The sequence below is a fragment of the Sinocyclocheilus grahami genome, unplaced genomic scaffold, assembly GCF_001515645.1.
Source record: "Sinocyclocheilus grahami isolate Dianchi unplaced genomic scaffold, SAMN03320097.WGS_v1.1 scaffold3.1, whole genome shotgun sequence".
Lineage (NCBI taxonomy): Eukaryota > Metazoa > Chordata > Actinopteri > Cypriniformes > Cyprinidae > Sinocyclocheilus > Sinocyclocheilus grahami.
Genome location: NW_015505182.1, coordinates 2,290,594 through 2,310,734, shown reverse-complemented (window position 1 = coordinate 2,310,734; position 20,141 = coordinate 2,290,594). Strand labels below are relative to the sequence as shown.

Below are 20,141 nucleotides of genomic sequence, written 5' to 3'. Positions count from 1 at the left end.
TATATATATAAAAATATATATATATATATATATATATATATATATATATATATATATATATATATATATATATATATTAAATTGGGTCCAGCATTTTATATTATGGAGATGCAATTTCAGATTGGGCCCTGAGATTTTATAAGATTTGTAGAACAATATAAAAATGTTACAATAAAAACAATTTTATATTAGGAAAGTCGACCAACAATTGAAAAATGAAAATCACAGGCAGTAAATTTATATTAGGAACGTAGAAAAAGAAAGAAAGAAAGAAAGAGAAAAAATCATGGCCAGCGATTTTATATTAGTAGACAAAAAATTTGAAAAATTAAAATCACATCTAGATATGTTATATAAAGGGCATAGAGCAACAATTAAAAACTCAAAATTAGGCCAATTTTATATTAGAAACATAGACCAGCAATTTTAAAAAATATATATCAGAACCAGTGATTTTATATGAGGGACATAGATCAACAATTTTTAAAAAAATCACATCTGCCCCAGCAATTTTATATTAGAGCTGTAGACCAACAATTAAAAACATTAATTGGGCCCAGCAGTTTTATAACAGAGATGAAGACCAACAATTAAAAACTTTAAATCACTGCCAGCGATTTTCAATTAAACACATAGACCAGTAATTAAAATATTTCTTAAATCAAGAGGTATCTTCCTCCCTCCCAGCATAATTAAGTCTTCAGCTTGCCTTTTTACACAAGCTTTTGTTAGTTCTTAATGAATCCGTTTGTGTCATTAGGGATGCTGCACGCTCCTGCTGATTGGTCCAGCCTCACAAACAGAACCTGTTACTATAGCAACCACTGAGCCAACTGGGTCTCTGGCTCACTGAACCATACTGCAGTCCAGGGTTGGACAGATCAGAGGTAAACAAAAACAAATAGAGGGCAGAAAAGTGCATTTCCAAATACGTAATTTTTGATTCATCATAAGAATGTGTCTGATCATAACTGAATATCATATAAAACATCGATGATGAAATGCACGTTACATCACACACTCCGTGCCGTGTGCCGCCCCGCTGAGGCTGAGCTTGAATGAGCTGAGCACGCCTGCGAGTGTTTGAGAGGAGAGAGGTGTGTGTGTGTGTGTGTGTGAGAGACTGAAGCTTAGTTTGGCGTGCTCAAGAGACTCACACACAACACAGCATCTTCATGGCTTTTCATCGCTACCACTTGTGAGTACATGGTTGAATTGTGCATGTAAGTGTGTGTAATTGTGCCGAGACTCATTCGAGATTGGAAGAATATTGAGATTTGCATTTGTTTTGATATGAAACAACAGATGTTATTAACCTCAGCATTGTATTCATGTGATGTCAAATCACTGAAAGAGAGTGCTTATGACTGCATGGAGATCTTGTTATTCTGCCCGTATCATACGGGACAACTTGATTGCTGCAGTTGCTTGATGCTTCATTTAACATTTTGAAAAGCCATCACATCATACGAGGAGCAAAATCTTGGGTCATGTGTTTGATTGTTAATGGACTCGTCGACTTTTTGAGGCAGACACGTTCAGCATGTTCTGTGAGTTTGCCGCAGGCTGTATGTCTCTAAGCCCAGGGCAGAGGGATAAGGTTGGCTCTGTACGCTGAGATATCTTGCGCACGCAGACTGAAAACAAAGTGGACAGTGTTTACGTAGCTCTGGTGATGTCACGCCAGGACTATTTTTGGAAACGGTATAAGACAGCAGTTTCAGTCCGTATTGAGCGTACTGCTGTTTGTCAGGCTGAATGAACACATGCCCTCTCTCTGGGTTTCAAGATTTACTCTTATTTTTGAGTTTTTATTTGGTACAAATATGTCCTTATAAGTTCTGAAGAAATAGATTGATATTTGTAGGAAAAAAAATTAATTACGCTGGTTGTTAATAATGTCATTTGAAACATTTTTAGTCATTTTAAACCGATTTCAAGGAGTAAAATATAATTGAACAAATAACTTAATTATTGTAATAAATTATGGTTGAATATGTATTTATTTTTTACTGTTTAAATAATGTAATTTATGTAATTTAAAATATGCTTGAATATTATTAATAAATAGATAGCAGCCATTCATAAATAGTAATAAAGATAGACAGACAGACAGACAGACAGACAGACAGACAGATAGATAGATAGATAGATAGATAGATAGATAGATAGATAGATAGATAGATAGATATTTGTCTCTGTCTGTCTGTCTGTCTGTCTATCTATCTATCTATCGTGTCATAGATGTATACAGTAGATAGATAATGCATTAATACAGGGCATTGTAAAGGCATGCGTTTTAAACAAGGTAAACAATTTGCATCTTATATTACTGTTTATGTGCTGTGTTTTCAAATGTTGATTTATCAAGTGAGTAAAGGGACAGTCAACAAGCCTCGTTCTCAGCTGGGACATTGCATAAGCCAGTGGCCCATGTTTCCATCTGCTCCTGAGCTCTGTCTGCCTGCACATCTTCCACTGCTGCCCACTGTGCCTCATCCCAGGGGGGAAGGGAGGGAGGAAAGAGAATTGGGACAGCCTTTCGCTGTCATGTGACCCTCCCTCAAGGTCACCCTGTACAAGCGTTACTCCTCCAGAGCGGACCATGACTAATAACCCATTCTTTCTTCCATCTCTCTTTCTCTCTCTGTTGGACAAGATCGTGCTCTTTAGAAATGCACAGTTTAAATTAACGCTACAGCCTATTTTTTTGCGATTTGTGTGTGAATGTGATTTGAATGTGTTTTTAGAGCTCGACGGCAGCAGCCGTGTCAGTGACAGTAATGGGAGGTGGCGTGGTGCCATGCCTCGCAGGAGGAAGGCATTCACATTAGCCTGCCGGCGAGAGGCAGACTCCAGCACTGAGGTCAGACGAGCAGGATTCAGCGTGGTGGCAAAGCATTATTCTGTCACTCAGTGCACTGATGGGATTTGGGCTTCTAACCCAGTTATGTGCATGAACTCTTATCATAGGTGTGTCAGATTTTTGGATGAAGTGTCATAGATTGTTGATATATATAAATTATATATGTATGTGTGTGTATACATACATAAATATATATATCATTTTGTAACAGAAATATTTAAAAACCGGAGTGTCTATTTACACTAAGAAAGTACAAATAGCCAGGCTATTGTGGCTCCAGTGGCATAAGTGATAAAGCACATAGCAGTGACATTTTGACGCGATCGACCAGAGTTTGAATCCGCTTTTTGCCGAACTCGTTCTTTTCCCTTTTCACGTCACATATCAGATCGGAAACACATTTATTTTCAATAAAATGAAGATTGTAATCGAAAATTGGGAAATAAAATGCCTCACTGGTGTTTATCGGTTAGGGTTAGGGTTAGGGTTAGGTGTAGGGAAGGCATCATTGTCCCAATCAGACAGCATCCATTTTAATTTGAATAAAAACGATAATTTACACTCAATACATTATTAGCTATATACACTATTGCATTCTGTTTTATAACATACTACAATACTGAGGTGCACATATCGGCTACTTGCAGTAGTATAAATAGCATATAAACAATATTAATGCAAAGAAAATACTGCTATTTTACATGGTGTAAATAGTATCGCTAAGAAAATACAGCTAGTTTCACTTAGTGTAAATAGCATCTAATTGCTATTTACACTTATTTGCACTTAATACAAATAGCCGCTTTATAAACTCTTAAGATCTTTGCCTGACAGAAAGCTCCACAAATGTTGAAATATTTGGACTAATTTCATTATATTTTCAGGTACCAATAAGACTGTGGTTCTCTCAGTTCTTAACAACATTTTTAATGATGATTTTCCCTCCCAATCAGTGCAGAAAGTGTCAGTAGCCCCTCACTGCAGAACACAAGATCCAGGGGGCGTGGTTGGATCAACATCTTGGGGGTGGAGATTGGTAGGTTTAGGGGTGGAGATGGGTGGGTTTATGGATCAGGGAGTGGAAACGAGTAAGTTTAGGTATATGTAAGGTGGGAGGAGTTGCATCTGGATCCAACCATACCCCCTGGATCTTGTGTTCTGCAGTGAGGACCATCTCGAAAGTGTGAGTAGCTCATCTCCACCTTTATGTATTGGTTTACTCAAAATCCAATAGCTCAGATTTCATTGCAAAAATCGTCATTGTTTTTGAGAGATTCAATTTGTGCCTGCATTTACTATGTCTCATGATCTAAAGTTTATTTTTGTGTTATATATGACATATGGCTGCATTCTCCAGCAGCAGCACCAGTCAGTAACTGCTGACACAGGTGAATGAATGCATGAAAGAACAAGTACCTCTCTTTGTGTGACCTAATGATCAATGTTATCATCTTGAACTGGTTGCTGCTCATTGAAGTTAATAGATTTAATTAAGAAAATTGACTTGTGCTGGCAATCGCTAGACCAACACCATGTGGATATCACTGGAATTTGTTCAGGTAACCTTTTTTCTTTTGTTGATATAGAATAGTAGAGAGAAATCTCAGATATTTGGGGTGGGGATGGGATTGGAAAATGATGGAAGGCGTGAATGTGCTAACCGCTAAATCACAGTTCTACTCACCCTCGTGTTTTTCAGATCCTTTTAAGAAGCATTAAAACGGTAAATGTTGTTTTCTTCAGTTGGAATCAGAAAGTAGGTGCAGAAACAGAAAATTCAGCACCTTGATCTGAAAATCCCCATGACTGCTATCTTAAACCACAGGAAGTGAGACCAATAACCGGTTCATGTTCCCCACTCCGGTCCTCAAAGGCGGATGATGAAAGCCCATTGGGTCTGACAGGGCTCTGCTGGTAGGGTCATGCTATGACCCTCAAAAATAGCCTACAGGATTTTCTGTGCTGAACTAAAGTCTCTGTGTCCCAAAGGATTTTTAGTGTTTATGTGAAACAACAAGGCAAGAGCGCCGTGTCTGCTGTAAGAGAGATGAACACTTTGTTCTGGGTCTCAAATGGCCGACTCAATCAGCAGTAGAAAGTGAACATGTTGCAATCTTACTCAACTTTTTTTTAGCTGCTACTACAGCAGTACACTGTGTCAAGAGTGTATTGATACTGTAGCTGTCAATACATAGAATCATCTGTTATTCGGTTATTGGGTATTTCTCTGTAGTATGATGTTTTTAAAAGATTTAGTTAGTGTTGTTTACTAAGAATCCTTTTTTTTTTTTATACCTGCTTTTACTTAATTTTGACTAAATTGCTTTATATATACAGTAATAGACTATTGCCAGTTGATTATAGACTAATTATTTACAAATAATTATTTGTTATGCTATATAAATTATGAACTGCTACATCCAATATATATATATATATATATATATATAAATTATTATTATTATTATTTTTTTTTTTACCAATATTTTTCTTTCCCATTCCCATTTTTTACTTTATCACCCTTTGTTTGTTTAATATTATGTCTGTATTTGTTAAATGTGTTGTTTTAGACACAATATTAAACATCCGACAGGCAATTACATTTAAAAAATAACAGTAGTTAAAATATTGGTGTTTATTTTTATATTTATAGAATTTTTATTTATGGTAAAGCATTTCAACCTTTTTGTGCCATGCTTTTTAAATTCATATTATATATCTTTTTTTCATATTATACATCTTTTGATATAGGCACATGACCACCTATGCCATAGCAACTACCCAGAACACCCTAGTAGCCACATAGCAACAGGCTACCAGCCAAGATGCTACCATTTTTTTTTCAGAAAATGTGGAAATGTAGTTGTCTCCTGCCATTAGGATTCAGTAATGTAGTGCCCGTACAGTGTCTCACTCTTGAGGAGTCAGTTTTAGATGTTTTTGTGCTGAATTGCTCACTTCCAACACTCACATTTCCATAGCCATCAACAGGTAAACAGCACAAAACAGCATGCCTCTGCTGACATTTTATTCATCTTTCATCTTTATATAGAATTATTTAATTCGCTGACAAAAACAGCCACTTCAAAGCAAAGGTTGAACCCACCAAAGCTTGCCTGTTTCATCTCGGCGTGAGGAGAGCACTCACAAAACAGTCGCGTCAACCTCAAAAATAGCACCATATCGTTGGTTTTCACTTGCACTATAAGTATGTTCAGTCTTTGTCTCTTTGAGTGCATAATTTGATCAGGGAATAGAGGAAAATGGTTCTCATATACAAGATGTTATCATTAGGAAGTTTCATAAATGCATATGATTCTTAATAAAGAGTCGTTGATGAACTGATCGTAATGAAGCTGAGAGACCATAACTGTTTCATTAGTGTTGAGGGCTGCTACAGTTATCCATCCAACAAGCCATTTTTAGTTCAGATCTGGTATTATGGGCCACATAATGAGTGAAGTTGATGAGTTTTAGTGAAATCGGTCTGCATCTCAGCCTGTGAAACCGAAATTACAATTCTTTGGTCTGTGATTGAATTAACTGGCTCTTAATCTTATGTGGTCGTTAAATACTTACACCATTAGACCTTGGTTAAATGCGTTTTTAAGCGGTCTGGCCTGTTTCCATCGAGCTCAGATGGTACACGTCCCTCGATGACAGAATAAATACACACAATGTTTTATCTGCAATATTGTGTTTAATGCGCTCACCATTGAGGTCCATTTAGTTTGCATGTGCTTTCCAACACCGGAAGGCAACCAGTCGTTTAATATGCTAAACTCACATCTGATCTTGCTCTATGCCCAGCTGTCCTCATTTACATATGCAGCCATTTGTTTCTGTGTAATTTGTATGTCTGTGCACCAGGTGATCTGTTCATATGTTCATAAGAGGATCAAGTTTAAGATGATGTGTTTTGCCTTTGGCAGGAGTGCATAAAAGAAAATGCAAATGAGCCTGTGGAATATTAATGAGGAGATGGACTGCAAGATTTGTGTCTTGGTCCACTAGAGGGAGCACAGAGCTACGGTCACTTTATCATGATGCATATGAAAAGCCTGAAGGGTGTGCAGTACTAGTAATCAAAGAACATCTTGGATATGCTCAAGGAATGCTCTTAGAATGGCAGAGTTACTGACAAAAAAAATAATTGGAGAATTTCACAAGATGGTGTGATTATCTTCAATAAAGATCAAGAAGTGGTTATTTTATTATAATAATTTATTTTATTAACATAAATGTCCAAAAAACACACAATATAGAATGACTTTTTTATTTAATTATATATTATTCATAGAAATATAATAAAATAAATAAAAATAATGAAGTAAATATTAGTAAAATATAATTTTCTTGCATTATTATATCTGCATATTTTAATTTTGCATATGTACTGTGTGTGTGTGTGTGTGTGTGTGTGTGTATGGCGAGAGAGAGCAACTGAAATATTGCAAGTGAAAACAATTGAAATATATATATATATATATATATATGTGTGTAATTTTTTTTTGTAGGGGTGCTGATATCTTGCTTTTTATATTGCACTAATGGTTTTCCTATTAGATCAAACTGCAAATTTGCCCATTTAGATGTTTGAGAGAAAAGAGACACGTCAAGAAGTGCCATTATGATCCACTTTAGGGCGTTTGGAACTATCTAAATAGTTGTGAATTGATGTCATCCAGAGCTGGGTGTGAGTTTCGCACCAGTGTTTCTTTGTGCTTGAACGATTCTCACAGGGACTGTCCACAGGCAGCTATTGTTCCAGCTTTGAGAGTGAGGGAAAAAAGGGGCTTTCTGAAGACCTTTGAAAGGGAGTGATCACAATAATACCAGACTAAAAATAGACAAAGATATTCTGCTTTTCTGCCCCTCTTCAAATTTTTTTTTTCCACCAGAAACCTGACGAGGGTCATAAATACATATCCCGGTGCTCCATTTAGCACCAAACGGGCCACCAGTAGGCAATAATTCCCTCAGCTGTCACACCATTTTTCCTCAGCAGATTGGAGGACTTTAACATACTGCTATAAAAGAGATTTTCAACCTCAGTTCGTCGAATATACAGCACTTTTTTATGTTCTAGATGTTGTTTTATCCATCCTGCAGATGGATATCCATAAGCAGTGTCTTTTTGTTGATTTTAAAAAGAGCCAATTTGAATATCAGCCATGTACATATTGGCTTCTCTCAAGCCTGCGGGCAATTGGCCGTCATAATTCTTCACCCTGGGTTGAGGACACCTTCTACAGAATAGCAGCACGGCAGGATATAGCGAGATAAATTAGTCTATCTGCCAGAGCCCAGATAGAGCTCTTCGCCATGATAGCCATCTTTCAGAGAAGTGATATTGAGGCCACAAAAATACAGCCTACCCTCATCATTAAAGCTTAGACCCCATCTGGCCCCACGTGCCACGACAGTAACTGCAATTACACACCCACCTACCCGTTTGAGGTGCCCAAGGCCTCTCGGGGGTCTTTAAGGCGACCCACGAGCCGAAGCCCGACCGTATTTAGCGCTTATTGGTTTCCGGAGAAGCGCAGATAACACCACTTCAGGCGTTTTATCTGTAAAATGTATCGCTGACGTGATCATCACCCCATTCACCGGGGGAATTAAAAGAAGCCATACAGCTCTGTCATAAAGGATGTTAACATTGTGAAGAGAAAAGAGGGAAGTAATGAAGTTAGCAGAGTGAGTGCAGACAAGATGGAGACTAGGAGTGAGTGCCAGTAACATGATCTCACGTCGCCATGTTTTGCAGTATTTGTCAGTGCGGTGGGTTATTGACAACAAACAAACATGTTGTTGGAAAACGTCTCTAGGTTACGTATGTAACCATGGTTCCCCGAGGGAACGAGACGCCGCGTCTATTTGCCATACTCCCTGCATCCCTGCAGGCGCTACTTCATCGAAGCTGGTTTGCGCCCGGCCGGATGTGCCTTTATGCTTTCTGGTGCTTACGTCACCCTGCTCGTGACGTCTCGCTGCTCCATTGGACGGATTTGACACGTGCTTCAGAACGCGGTCACGCAAGGGCGTTCCCAAAGCGACTCGACGCAGCTCGAGTTCCTGAAGGGGAACGTCTCTAGGTTACGTATGTAACCATGGTTCCCCGAGGGAACGAGACGCCGCGTCTATTTGCCATACTCCCTGCATCCCTGCAGGCGCTACTTCATCGAAGCTGGTTTGCGCCCGGCCGGATGTGCCTTTATGCTTTCTGGTGCTTACGTCACCCTGCTCGTGACGTCTCGCTGCTCCATTGGACGGATTTGACACGTGCTTCAGAACGCGGTCACGCAAGGGCGTTCCCAAAGCGACTCGACGCAGCTCGAGTTCCTGAAGGGGAACGTCTCTAGGTTACGTATGTAACCATGGTTCCCCGAGGGAACGAGACGCCGCGTCTATTTGCCATACTCCCTGCATCCCTGCAGGCGCTACTTCATCGAAGCTGGTTTGCGCCCGGCCGGATGTGCCTTTATGCTTTCTGGTGCTTACGTCACCCTGCTCGTGACGTCTCGCTGCTCCATTGGACGGATTTGACACGTGCTTCAGAACGCGGTCACGCAAGGGCGTTCCCAAAGCGACTCGACGCAGCTCGAGTTCCTGAAGGGGAACGTCTCTAGGTTACGTATGTAACCATGGTTCCCCGAGGGAACGAGACGCCGCGTCTATTTGCCATACTCCCTGCATCCCTGCAGGCGCTACTTCATCGAAGCTGGTTTGCGCCCGGCCGGATGTGCCTTTATGCTTTCTGGTGCTTACGTCACCCTGCTCGTGACGTCTCGCTGCTCCATTGGACGGATTTGACACGTGCTTCAGAACGCGGTCACGCAAGGGCGTTCCCAAAGCGACTCGACGCAGCTCGAGTTCCTGAAGGGGAACGTCTCTAGGTTACGTATGTAACCATGGTTCCCCGAGGGAACGAGACGCCGCGTCTATTTGCCATACTCCCTGCATCCCTGCAGGCGCTACTTCATCGAAGCTGGTTTGCGCCCGGCCGGATGTGCCTTTATGCTTTCTGGTGCTTACGTCACCCTGCTCGTGACGTCTCGCTGCTCCATTGGACGGATTTGACACGTGCTTCAGAACGCGGTCACGCAAGGGCGTTCCCAAAGCGACTCGACGCAGCTCGAGTTCCTGAAGGGGAACGTCTCTAGGTTACGTATGTAACCATGGTTCCCCGAGGGAACGAGACGCCGCGTCTATTTGCCATACTCCCTGCATCCCTGCAGGCGCTACTTCATCGAAGCTGGTTTGCGCCCGGCCGGATGTGCCTTTATGCTTTCTGGTGCTTACGTCACCCTGCTCGTGACGTCTCGCTGCTCCATTGGACGGATTTGACACGTGCTTCAGAACGCGGTCACGCAAGGGCGTTCCCAAAGCGACTCGACGCAGCTCGAGTTCCTGAAGGGGAACGTCTCTAGGTTACGTATGTAACCATGGTTCCCCGAGGGAACGAGACGCCGCGTCTATTTGCCATACTCCCTGCATCCCTGCAGGCGCTACTTCATCGAAGCTGGTTTGCGCCCGGCCGGATGTGCCTTTATGCTTTCTGGTGCTTACGTCACCCTGCTCGTGACGTCTCGCTGCTCCATTGGACGGATTTGACACGTGCTTCAGAACGCGGTCACGCAAGGGCGTTCCCAAAGCGACTCGACGCAGCTCGAGTTCCTGAAGGGGAACGTCTCTAGGTTACGTATGTAACCATGGTTCCCCGAGGGAACGAGACGCCGCGTCTATTTGCCATACTCCCTGCATCCCTGCAGGCGCTACTTCATCGAAGCTGGTTTGCGCCCGGCCGGATGTGCCTTTATGCTTTCTGGTGCTTACGTCACCCTGCTCGTGACGTCTCGCTGCTCCATTGGACGGATTTGACACGTGCTTCAGAACGCGGTCACGCAAGGGCGTTCCCAAAGCGACTCGACGCAGCTCGAGTTCCTGAAGGGGAACGTCTCTAGGTTACGTATGTAACCATGGTTCCCCGAGGGAACGAGACGCCGCGTCTATTTGCCATACTCCCTGCATCCCTGCAGGCGCTACTTCATCGAAGCTGGTTTGCGCCCGGCCGGATGTGCCTTTATGCTTTCTGGTGCTTACGTCACCCTGCTCGTGACGTCTCGCTGCTCCATTGGACGGATTTGACACGTGCTTCAGAACGCGGTCACGCAAGGGCGTTCCCAAAGCGACTCGACGCAGCTCGAGTTCCTGAAGGGGAACGTCTCTAGGTTACGTATGTAACCATGGTTCCCCGAGGGAACGAGACGCCGCGTCTATTTGCCATACTCCCTGCATCCCTGCAGGCGCTACTTCATCGAAGCTGGTTTGCGCCCGGCCGGATGTGCCTTTATGCTTTCTGGTGCTTACGTCACCCTGCTCGTGACGTCTCGCTGCTCCATTGGACGGATTTGACACGTGCTTCAGAACGCGGTCACGCAAGGGCGTTCCCAAAGCGACTCGACGCAGCTCGAGTTCCTGAAGGGGAACGTCTCTAGGTTACGTATGTAACCATGGTTCCCCGAGGGAACGAGACGCCGCGTCTATTTGCCATACTCCCTGCATCCCTGCAGGCGCTACTTCATCGAAGCTGGTTTGCGCCCGGCCGGATGTGCCTTTATGCTTTCTGGTGCTTACGTCACCCTGCTCGTGACGTCTCGCTGCTCCATTGGACGGATTTGACACGTGCTTCAGAACGCGGTCACGCAAGGGCGTTCCCAAAGCGACTCGACGCAGCTCGAGTTCCTGAAGGGGAACGTCTCTAGGTTACGTATGTAACCATGGTTCCCCGAGGGAACGAGACGCCGCGTCTATTTGCCATACTCCCTGCATCCCTGCAGGCGCTACTTCATCGAAGCTGGTTTGCGCCCGGCCGGATGTGCCTTTATGCTTTCTGGTGCTTACGTCACCCTGCTCGTGACGTCTCGCTGCTCCATTGGACGGATTTGACACGTGCTTCAGAACGCGGTCACGCAAGGGCGTTCCCAAAGCGACTCGACGCAGCTCGAGTTCCTGAAGGGGAACGTCTCTAGGTTACGTATGTAACCATGGTTCCCCGAGGGAACGAGACGCCGCGTCTATTTGCCATACTCCCTGCATCCCTGCAGGCGCTACTTCATCGAAGCTGGTTTGCGCCCGGCCGGATGTGCCTTTATGCTTTCTGGTGCTTACGTCACCCTGCTCGTGACGTCTCGCTGCTCCATTGGACGGATTTGACACGTGCTTCAGAACGCGGTCACGCAAGGGCGTTCCCAAAGCGACTCGACGCAGCTCGAGTTCCTGAAGGGGAATCCAGTTTAAGCTATTTTTTGGCACATGGTAGCTGATGTTTTGTTGGTCCAAGCTGGTTATTAGCTAGTTGACCTGCTTGCATGTTCCAAAAACCGACTTAAGCTGATATATCTGCTGCTCCAAGATGGTCTACCAGCTTAAACTTGCTAGAAACCATGTTTCAAAACACAACGACCAGCTTAAACTGGTTTTACCTGCAGGGAGGGCAGTGTTTTTTGGACTGATATAAAAGCATCTCCAAGCTTCCCCCCATTTAACATTTAACATTTAAAAACCCTGCTCTCTATTTCACTAGAAAATCTGTCTTTGAAGAGACATCAGGCTCGGGGATGAACCATTACAATAGAACAAACATAGTAATATAATCAGTTCTTATGTATATCAAAACAGTCCCTGGGACTATGAAACCAACCTGTATTTACACAGCTGGTAGCTCTGTGTGAAATACTTACTGGTGTGATTTTTCTGTGAATGTAAATTTTTACTCTACTAAAAATTTAGTACCATATATGAGTAATGCAGCTATCCAACAATCACAAAGAAATGTAATATCCCTGGTTAGATAGTATTGAGGCGTATACTTGGCATAAAATGTCTAGATGACTTCTGATTTGTACATAATAGATTTTTTCTGCTACCTCATATTGTATAAATTTGTAATTTTGCAGTATGTTTTATTTTTAATTGATTTTTGCTACCGTTTGTATATTACCACTTTTAAATCTGTAAGACTGTTCTGAAGCCAAGGTGTCATTTGAACTAATATTTGTCTGAATAATTGGTATATTCAAACAGTTCGTAATTTTAAGCTAATCATTCATATTTAAAAAGCACTGCAAATTGTAAAGTGCTAATGCTAATGCTAATAATACATTTCTGAAGGATCATGTCTGAAGTAATGATGCTGAAAATGTACCATTACAGGATAAAATACAATTTTAAAAACAGTTCAATTAAATTAAAATATTTTTCACAATATTACTGTTTTAACTGTATTTTTGATCAAATAAATGCAGCCAATTTTATGCATGCATTACATATATAGCCTTTAATTACCACAAATCTATCAGTTTGAGATTTTCCCCTGCGTTCCCTTGAGTGTCATTCATGAATATGATGCCTTGCATCGTAAAACTGGCATTCATATGGCTGTGCCCGAGGTCCATTAACTGGTGCTGAGTTCTCGCAGAGCACTGGTTCATTAATAGCAGTGTGTGGTGTGTGCTTCCTCGGGTGCTGACCGCTGTCATTAGCACCAGAGAGCCGCGTGGCTCATTTACTGTGGATGTGGAGCACAGCTGGGTCCTGAAAAGCCAACACCTGGTGTATAAGAAGGACTAATGGGCGGCTTTAGCCCAGTCTGCCTGCTCAAGAACACTTACACCTTCCCCCATTAAAGATTTGTTTCTCATTGAAGAAACTGGAGCCTTCAAATGATATTTTTAGCCTAGCTAAGCGATTGACTTTTAAAGAATGAGTACTACTTCTATTGTTTTCTTTCTCTTACTTCTATATATAGGAAAAATACTGTATATATTTTACAACTTTTTTTAAATTGGGAGGTTTAAATGATCATGTAGCATTTAAAACGCCTTGATGCTAAGAGGAAGTAGGCGACAGTCATCTCAGCCAACCAGCTGATGGATGTTTCCTCGTTTGTTTAGTGGGCAACACCAACCCCCAGCCCCCTCCTCGACAAAATGGGCCCCTAAAGTACCCTTTTTGTTTGCTGAGACTCATTACTGAGGAAAAGGGACATGTGTGGCTCTCTTATGTTTATGGGTTTTGAACAAGTAAATGGGAACATAAAATTAAATACAGTTCCAAGTTAAATTGCAGAAAGGTGGAGTGTAGTTGTTTTTTTTAAGTGACTTGACTGTCTGGGATGTGATTACTAGTCATAAAACATTTGGATCAGCCAAGAACTAATGAATAATGAACCTATTTGGAAATGTTTTAAAGAGATTTTGTTCAATTTAAGGCCCCTGTTATCATAAAATGTAAAAAAAATTATAATAATAAATGTATATTTGTATATGTATATATTTTTATATTTTGCTGAATGATGTGCGTTTTTAGTGTTTACCATTCGACTTTTTGTGCCTTGGCAAACAAACAGGATGAATGCTCAACTCTGTAGAGCTCTGTTTGGCTGCTAGCGTCATTTAGCATTTCTCACTTTACACTTAGACAAAGAAATCCCTGATCTGTTGTACCAATCTACAGCGAGAGCACTGTGTTTGTTGTTTGAGTTCCAGGCTGTGGATGGATTGAAGAGAGTTTAGAGGGCGTGAGAGGGAGCAGAATGATTCGTCTGCATGCAGGGGCTTCAGTGTCTCGCATAACGACGAGCATCACAAACACACACAAACACACACACATACAAGTTTGTTGATATTCTCTAGAGAAATGAATGCCTACAGGGTTTGGTAATTACTGGTCATGCTACCTTGAAATGGATTGTGTGAATGTGCTATCATGTGCTTAAATACACCTCTTTCAGTGCATTCAATTTCCGTGACACTGTGGTCACATCTCATTTGTTTCTCTGCATATTCAGGTTTAGAGTCAGCTCATGCATAATAATGTGTCTTTAATTTAATTGTTTTTTATTTTCTTTCGACCGTGTATAACTTTACTAATAAAGTCTGTGAACTTTTTAACATTGTGTGTTTAGGTTAACATTTATATGTTATGTTTACTTACTGTATTTATTTACAGTTTTAGGAATATTTTAGCTTTTTGCAGTTTGTTTAAATAGTCATGTAGTGTGACATATATTTGACAAATATTAATATATGTTAATAATAATTGGTTTTAAAAAATATTGTTTAAATATTATTTGATTTTTTTAAATATTGAGATCAAATTTATTTTTAAGTGAAGTTATATATTTTATTACATTACCATTTTTAATTATCTATCTTTTTTGCAGCATTTAAATAGCCATGTACTGTGACAAATATTTTTTTTAATTTACAAAAATGTACAAAAAAGTTATTGTTTAAAGGTATTATTTAAATATTGTTTAAAATATTGTTTGATATCTTTGACGACAAGATCAAATTTATGTTTGATCTTATGTTTGATATTTATGTAAGGAAAGGTGTATATTTTAGGTGCTGTAACTGGTCACAATCTTTCTTTCTTTCTTTCTTTCTTTCTTTTTCTTTCTTTGCAGGTCACTTGGGAGTCAAGTAATGTGACATACTAATTTACTAAAAGTTACATTTACTCAAAATAATCTCTCAATTAATATTATGAAGAAAATTAAAAAGTTTCCTAAAATTAAGAAGAAATTACTACTTGGGATTTCATGTCAGCTCCCCTGAAATACAATGGGGGAAAAAAATTAGTACCCTCACTGACTAACTTGGCCACACCCACTCTCCCACTCTCAGCCAATCAACATCATCTTAAGGCTTCCATTTAGCATTTTAATCGCTAGTGATTTCGTATCTCAGCAACGGGCATCAGCATATCAGAGTGGGGTTGTAAATCAGCCAGCTTGTGTTTGGTGAGCGTCGGTCCCTGCTGATCACCATGTGCTTCTAGTGATTAGCACTGCTCAGCACACACATGGCTGGCAAAGGGAGCGCACCATCAGATAAAGCATAATTAATACGGGCCAGGCAGGGAGGCGTAGGGGGCTTTGTGGTTGCGGTGAAGCACACTGGAGCTGGACTCTGTCATCAGCACTGACAGACAATGGAAGCAGCTGTAATTCAAAGCTGAGCTTTTTCCTTTTTAATTATCTTATTTTTAATCTTTTTGGACTGTTTTGGGCCTGCTGGATTAGTGTTAGGATATACAGATATCTTTCTCACACACTTTGTGTCACATCCCTGAAGCGGTGTAGAGTCGGACACATGGTGTGTGTGTGTGTGTGTGTGTGTGTGTGTGACCTTCATTTGAGGGTGTGGGAGACATCACAAAGGGTGTTACTATTCGTGCTGGAAGGACTTACAGCCACCACTGAGGCCCTGTCGTATCGTAGATCTACAGGACGTTTGGCATAATTACCGTCACTCAAACACCTCTGAGTCAGGTGTGATGGTGCAACCACGTGGATCTCAGCTGTTTTATGCAGGCTAGCAGGGATGCTAAATCACTAAACTCGTCAGTTCTTGCTCAGGAAAATGTTGAAGCTCAAGACTTTCTGCTTGGATTACTGGCAGTTTCTTTGCTTACAGCCTCTCAATGGCTTCTATAAAAGGTAAGAGGTCTTTGTTCAGTGTTGGCGTCTGTATTGCTTTTATATAAATTTGACTTTACAAATGATTGAAGGTATTATCAGCTTATGATAATGTGCTTCTCTTTGTCACATTATGAGCAATTAATTTCTAATTAAAAAGTCATTGTCTGCATTGTATTGTTCTCCCTCAGTAACAGTTTTCAGATCAGCTTTATAGGCTGTTATTCAGTCAGTAAAGAGCCATGACTGACCTCAGTTCAGTGTGTCTTTGTGTTATTGTGAGTTGAGGGCTGTAAAGCTGAGGTTACAGCGAGTCAGGCTGATTTAACTCGAGCTCTTTTGTGTTTCTGTGACCTGACAAGCGTTTCCATCACAGATCTGATCCTCTATTGTGGGGCATGTTATGCGGCGGGCCCCTGGGCTTCGTCCTGTGATGGGTCATGTGTGTGTGTGTGTGTTCTGTCCGGGACTCTGTCATTGCTTGAGGATAGTCTTCATTCTTACATCCAGCAGAACTTTAAGCTTTGGTTTTAAGTTGACATGAAATTTTACGCAGTGGCAGCAATATTTAATTAAAAAATATATAGATATTTAACTAAATCCTTGTATTATTATTACACTTGCTTTTTTATGAACTAATATTGAGAACTACATGAAATATTTGTTTGTTTGTAGTTTTATATACTGTATTTTTTATTTAGTAGTTAGATATTAAATGTTTTACTTTTATTTAGTAGTTTCGATTATTATATTATATATAAGAAATAATTGACGATTGACCGTTGAATTATTAGAAAATTATTTTCTAATAATTCAACAGACCGGAGTCAGTTATTCCACTTATACTACAGTTACAACACCTCAACACATCGTTCAGAATCACATGTCGTATTTCGAGACATTTGTCAGGTTTTTGTCCTTAAAACACTCTTGTGTGTAGGATTAATTTCTTACGCATCTCATTCTTCGCCTACCTCTCTAATTCTAAAACATAATTTTAGACCTAGTAATGGAGACTTGAGCCGTTGCTCACAGACTAATGCAGTTATGAAGTTATTAGAGAAAGAGAGAGAGATTAAGTGTGTGTGAATTACCTGAGTCTGCGCGTCTCTCAATAGTGCAGCAGCATCTCAACTAATAGTGAAACTGTAAGTTCATCTGCTTCAAGAATAGCTTTTAAGTTGCTAAACTATATTAGTGATAAAATCATCAGAGCAGTGCTGACAACAAGTTTCTGTGCACGTGTATGTTTCCGAGAGCAGGAGAAAGAGAGCATGTGCTTTCCGTACATAATTAAACGGAAATTTGTGGCAAAAATATGGAAATAATTTGTCCGTTTTTTTCCTGTTGTTTACTATATTTTGTATCTTGGTCAGTGTCTTTGTGGGTTTCGGTTTTTATGCTGTTGTAAGCTGTAAGGACCTTTGAAATAACTGGAACTACTTTTGCTGTGTGTTTCTCTGAAAATAATTGCAACCTTAGAACGTTCGTCAACCAATCAGATTCAAGCATTCAACGGCCCCCCGTATTATATTATATTATACATAATATAAGTTGTTGTATCACTGATGAGGAAGCTGTCATTACTGATACCTGTAGGCCTTGAAGTTTATGGGTCTCCCATCTTCTTCCCCTCCTGTGACCACCATAAAAAAACAACATGATGTTGTTTTGCTTAACCTTTGCTGACTAAGGAATCCGGACATCTCTGACTCGAACAGCGACTCAGGAAATCCCCTGTCAACTGTTTGTGCTGACCTTCTCGCCTAACCGTGTCCTTCAATTGACTGCTGTAATCAGTGAAAACTGCGCAGTTCACACAATGTGGCTTTTGTGCGCAGTGCAATGCTGTCAATCTAGCACAATATACAGTGTCGTTGGTGACTTTCAACCTCACATTTAAAAACAAAACTGAAGAAACAAAAGAGAAAAATATCCCTTTATTTGTATTCTCTGCACGCCATATGTTAGATACTCAGTGTAGGAGTTTCAGAACAGAATTATGCAGCTGGTACTGTCAGGATATAAGCGGCCCACTGAAACCTCTTTAGAGCACATTAAAATGATTTATAAGCGTTAACATTTTGCAATTTTGTTGGGCAAACAATAACGCTGATAATGGAATCAGACATATATTCAATTGCCTTATCAGAAACAGCATTTTACCCTGTCATCGGATTCTCTGGATGATTTGATGGGGAAAAAATACTCTCTTTTAGCTGAAGGTGCCTCTAATAGCTGCATTAATATATAAAGTATATTAAGGGCCGCTGGCCCTTTAAGGCTGAAACAAAACCTCATATGACTTCACATACAGGTGCTTCACTGATTAATATGATACAGTCATTAGTGTTGCTAATTACACCAGTTTGTTCTCCATTAATTTCTACTGGCTTCAGTTCTCCTTTAGTTCTCATTCTGAATCTATTGTTACTGCATCTACAGTAGCCTCTACAGAAACAACATCTACTGGATATCTGTGGTCTAGAAACATATTCTGTGCCAAAGTGGGGACAAACACAGCATCCCTTCCATATGCAAATTAGCAGAGCAGATCATTAATATTCACCTCAGTTGTGGAGGTGGGTGTACACGTGCCGGCTGGAATGTTTTTTTAAGTCTGGAGGCTGAAATAAAAAAGACCAAGAGTTTCTTTTTTCCCCTGCTGTGGTCATTTCTTAAAACAGACTCACCTTTTATGGAGCTTTTCGCTTGTAATTGTGGTGAAGCAGAAACTGGGCTTCTTTTCTGTTCATTCTCACTCTTTTATTTTGTTTGTGTAAATAGGAGTGAACTGTATGTTCCCATTGCTTAACCGGCGAAAAATTACGCTAACAGTGCCAAGGTCAAGATTGATTTCCAGTGGACACAAATACCGATAAAAATGTATGTCTAGAAAGAATATGTAAAACAGATGAGTGAATTGTTCAAATGTATTATAATTTATGAAAAAATATTTTGTTTATTTTTACTCATTCACAGACTTTTTTATCTTTACTGATAAAAAAATGTGGCCTTTTTTATTTCTATTTTTATTTTTTTATTTACACTCTGGTGTTGCGTAGTTGATTTGGACATTGTGTAAGCAGTCCTTTAGTCTGTGCCAGTGTTTAGGATTATGATGATGATGAATGACTTGAAATGACATAACTAAGTCTCAGGTTAGGCTAATATGAAAGAGGTAATGTACAGTATCATCTTAAAGTGGTTTCGTTGCATTAATAACAGTGTAACTGTACATTAACCTGCATATTATGTGACTAGTTACCAAATAAATATTGATTTGTCTTTTAATAATTTTAGTATGTCAGATGGAGACTACATAGTGAGATATTAAACTTGCACATCAATGACATAAATAAAGCCGTAGTCATAAATTCATCCTCATAATGTGTTCCGCACTTCCATTATTAGCCAGTATTAAACTGTCAGCTTTAACAGTGATACAGCAGCCCCCCACTTTATGATGGACTTAAAGCTGGTTTGTGTGTGTGTGTTTGTGTGCTCTGTGCCTTGAATTGCAATGCTTTTGTCCATATTGCTTTTTGTTCAGTCTTTCGCTGCCAAGAAGCTGGAGGCTACAGAAAAAGAAAAAAAACATGTATATGTGTGCCAGTGTGTATGTGTGTTTCTTTCTGTCCAGACATATGTGTGTGAATGTGTTGGACAGTAATTAGAGAAAGGGAGGATGTTTTTTGGAGGATGTGGCAGTCTTCGGGGAAGTATTCTGATGTCAGTAACAGAAACAACAAAACAAGGCTGCTTTAGAAAGGTGCTGGTAATTAT

At 40.5% G+C, this 20,141-nt stretch overlaps 1 protein-coding gene across 4 annotated transcripts in view; it reads left to right on the top strand.

Moving 5' to 3' along the window:
* Positions 1 to 20,141, top strand: part of LOC107566873 (IQ motif and SEC7 domain-containing protein 1-like) — a 224,830-nt gene that overhangs the window by 138,088 nt on the left and 66,601 nt on the right. Inside the window, exon 1 of one of the 4 annotated variants that reach the window (XM_016252880.1) lies at positions 1,096 to 1,198. The exons of 2 other annotated variants lie outside the window; for them this stretch is intronic. In XM_016252880.1, the coding sequence (XP_016108366.1) occupies positions 1,176 to 1,198 (23 nt within the window). In that variant the 5' untranslated portion in view covers positions 1,096 to 1,175. Of the gene's footprint in view, positions 1 to 1,095; positions 1,199 to 16,112; positions 16,377 to 20,141 lie in introns of those variants that run through there. One more of the 4 variants, XM_016252672.1, reaches the window with a different exon arrangement.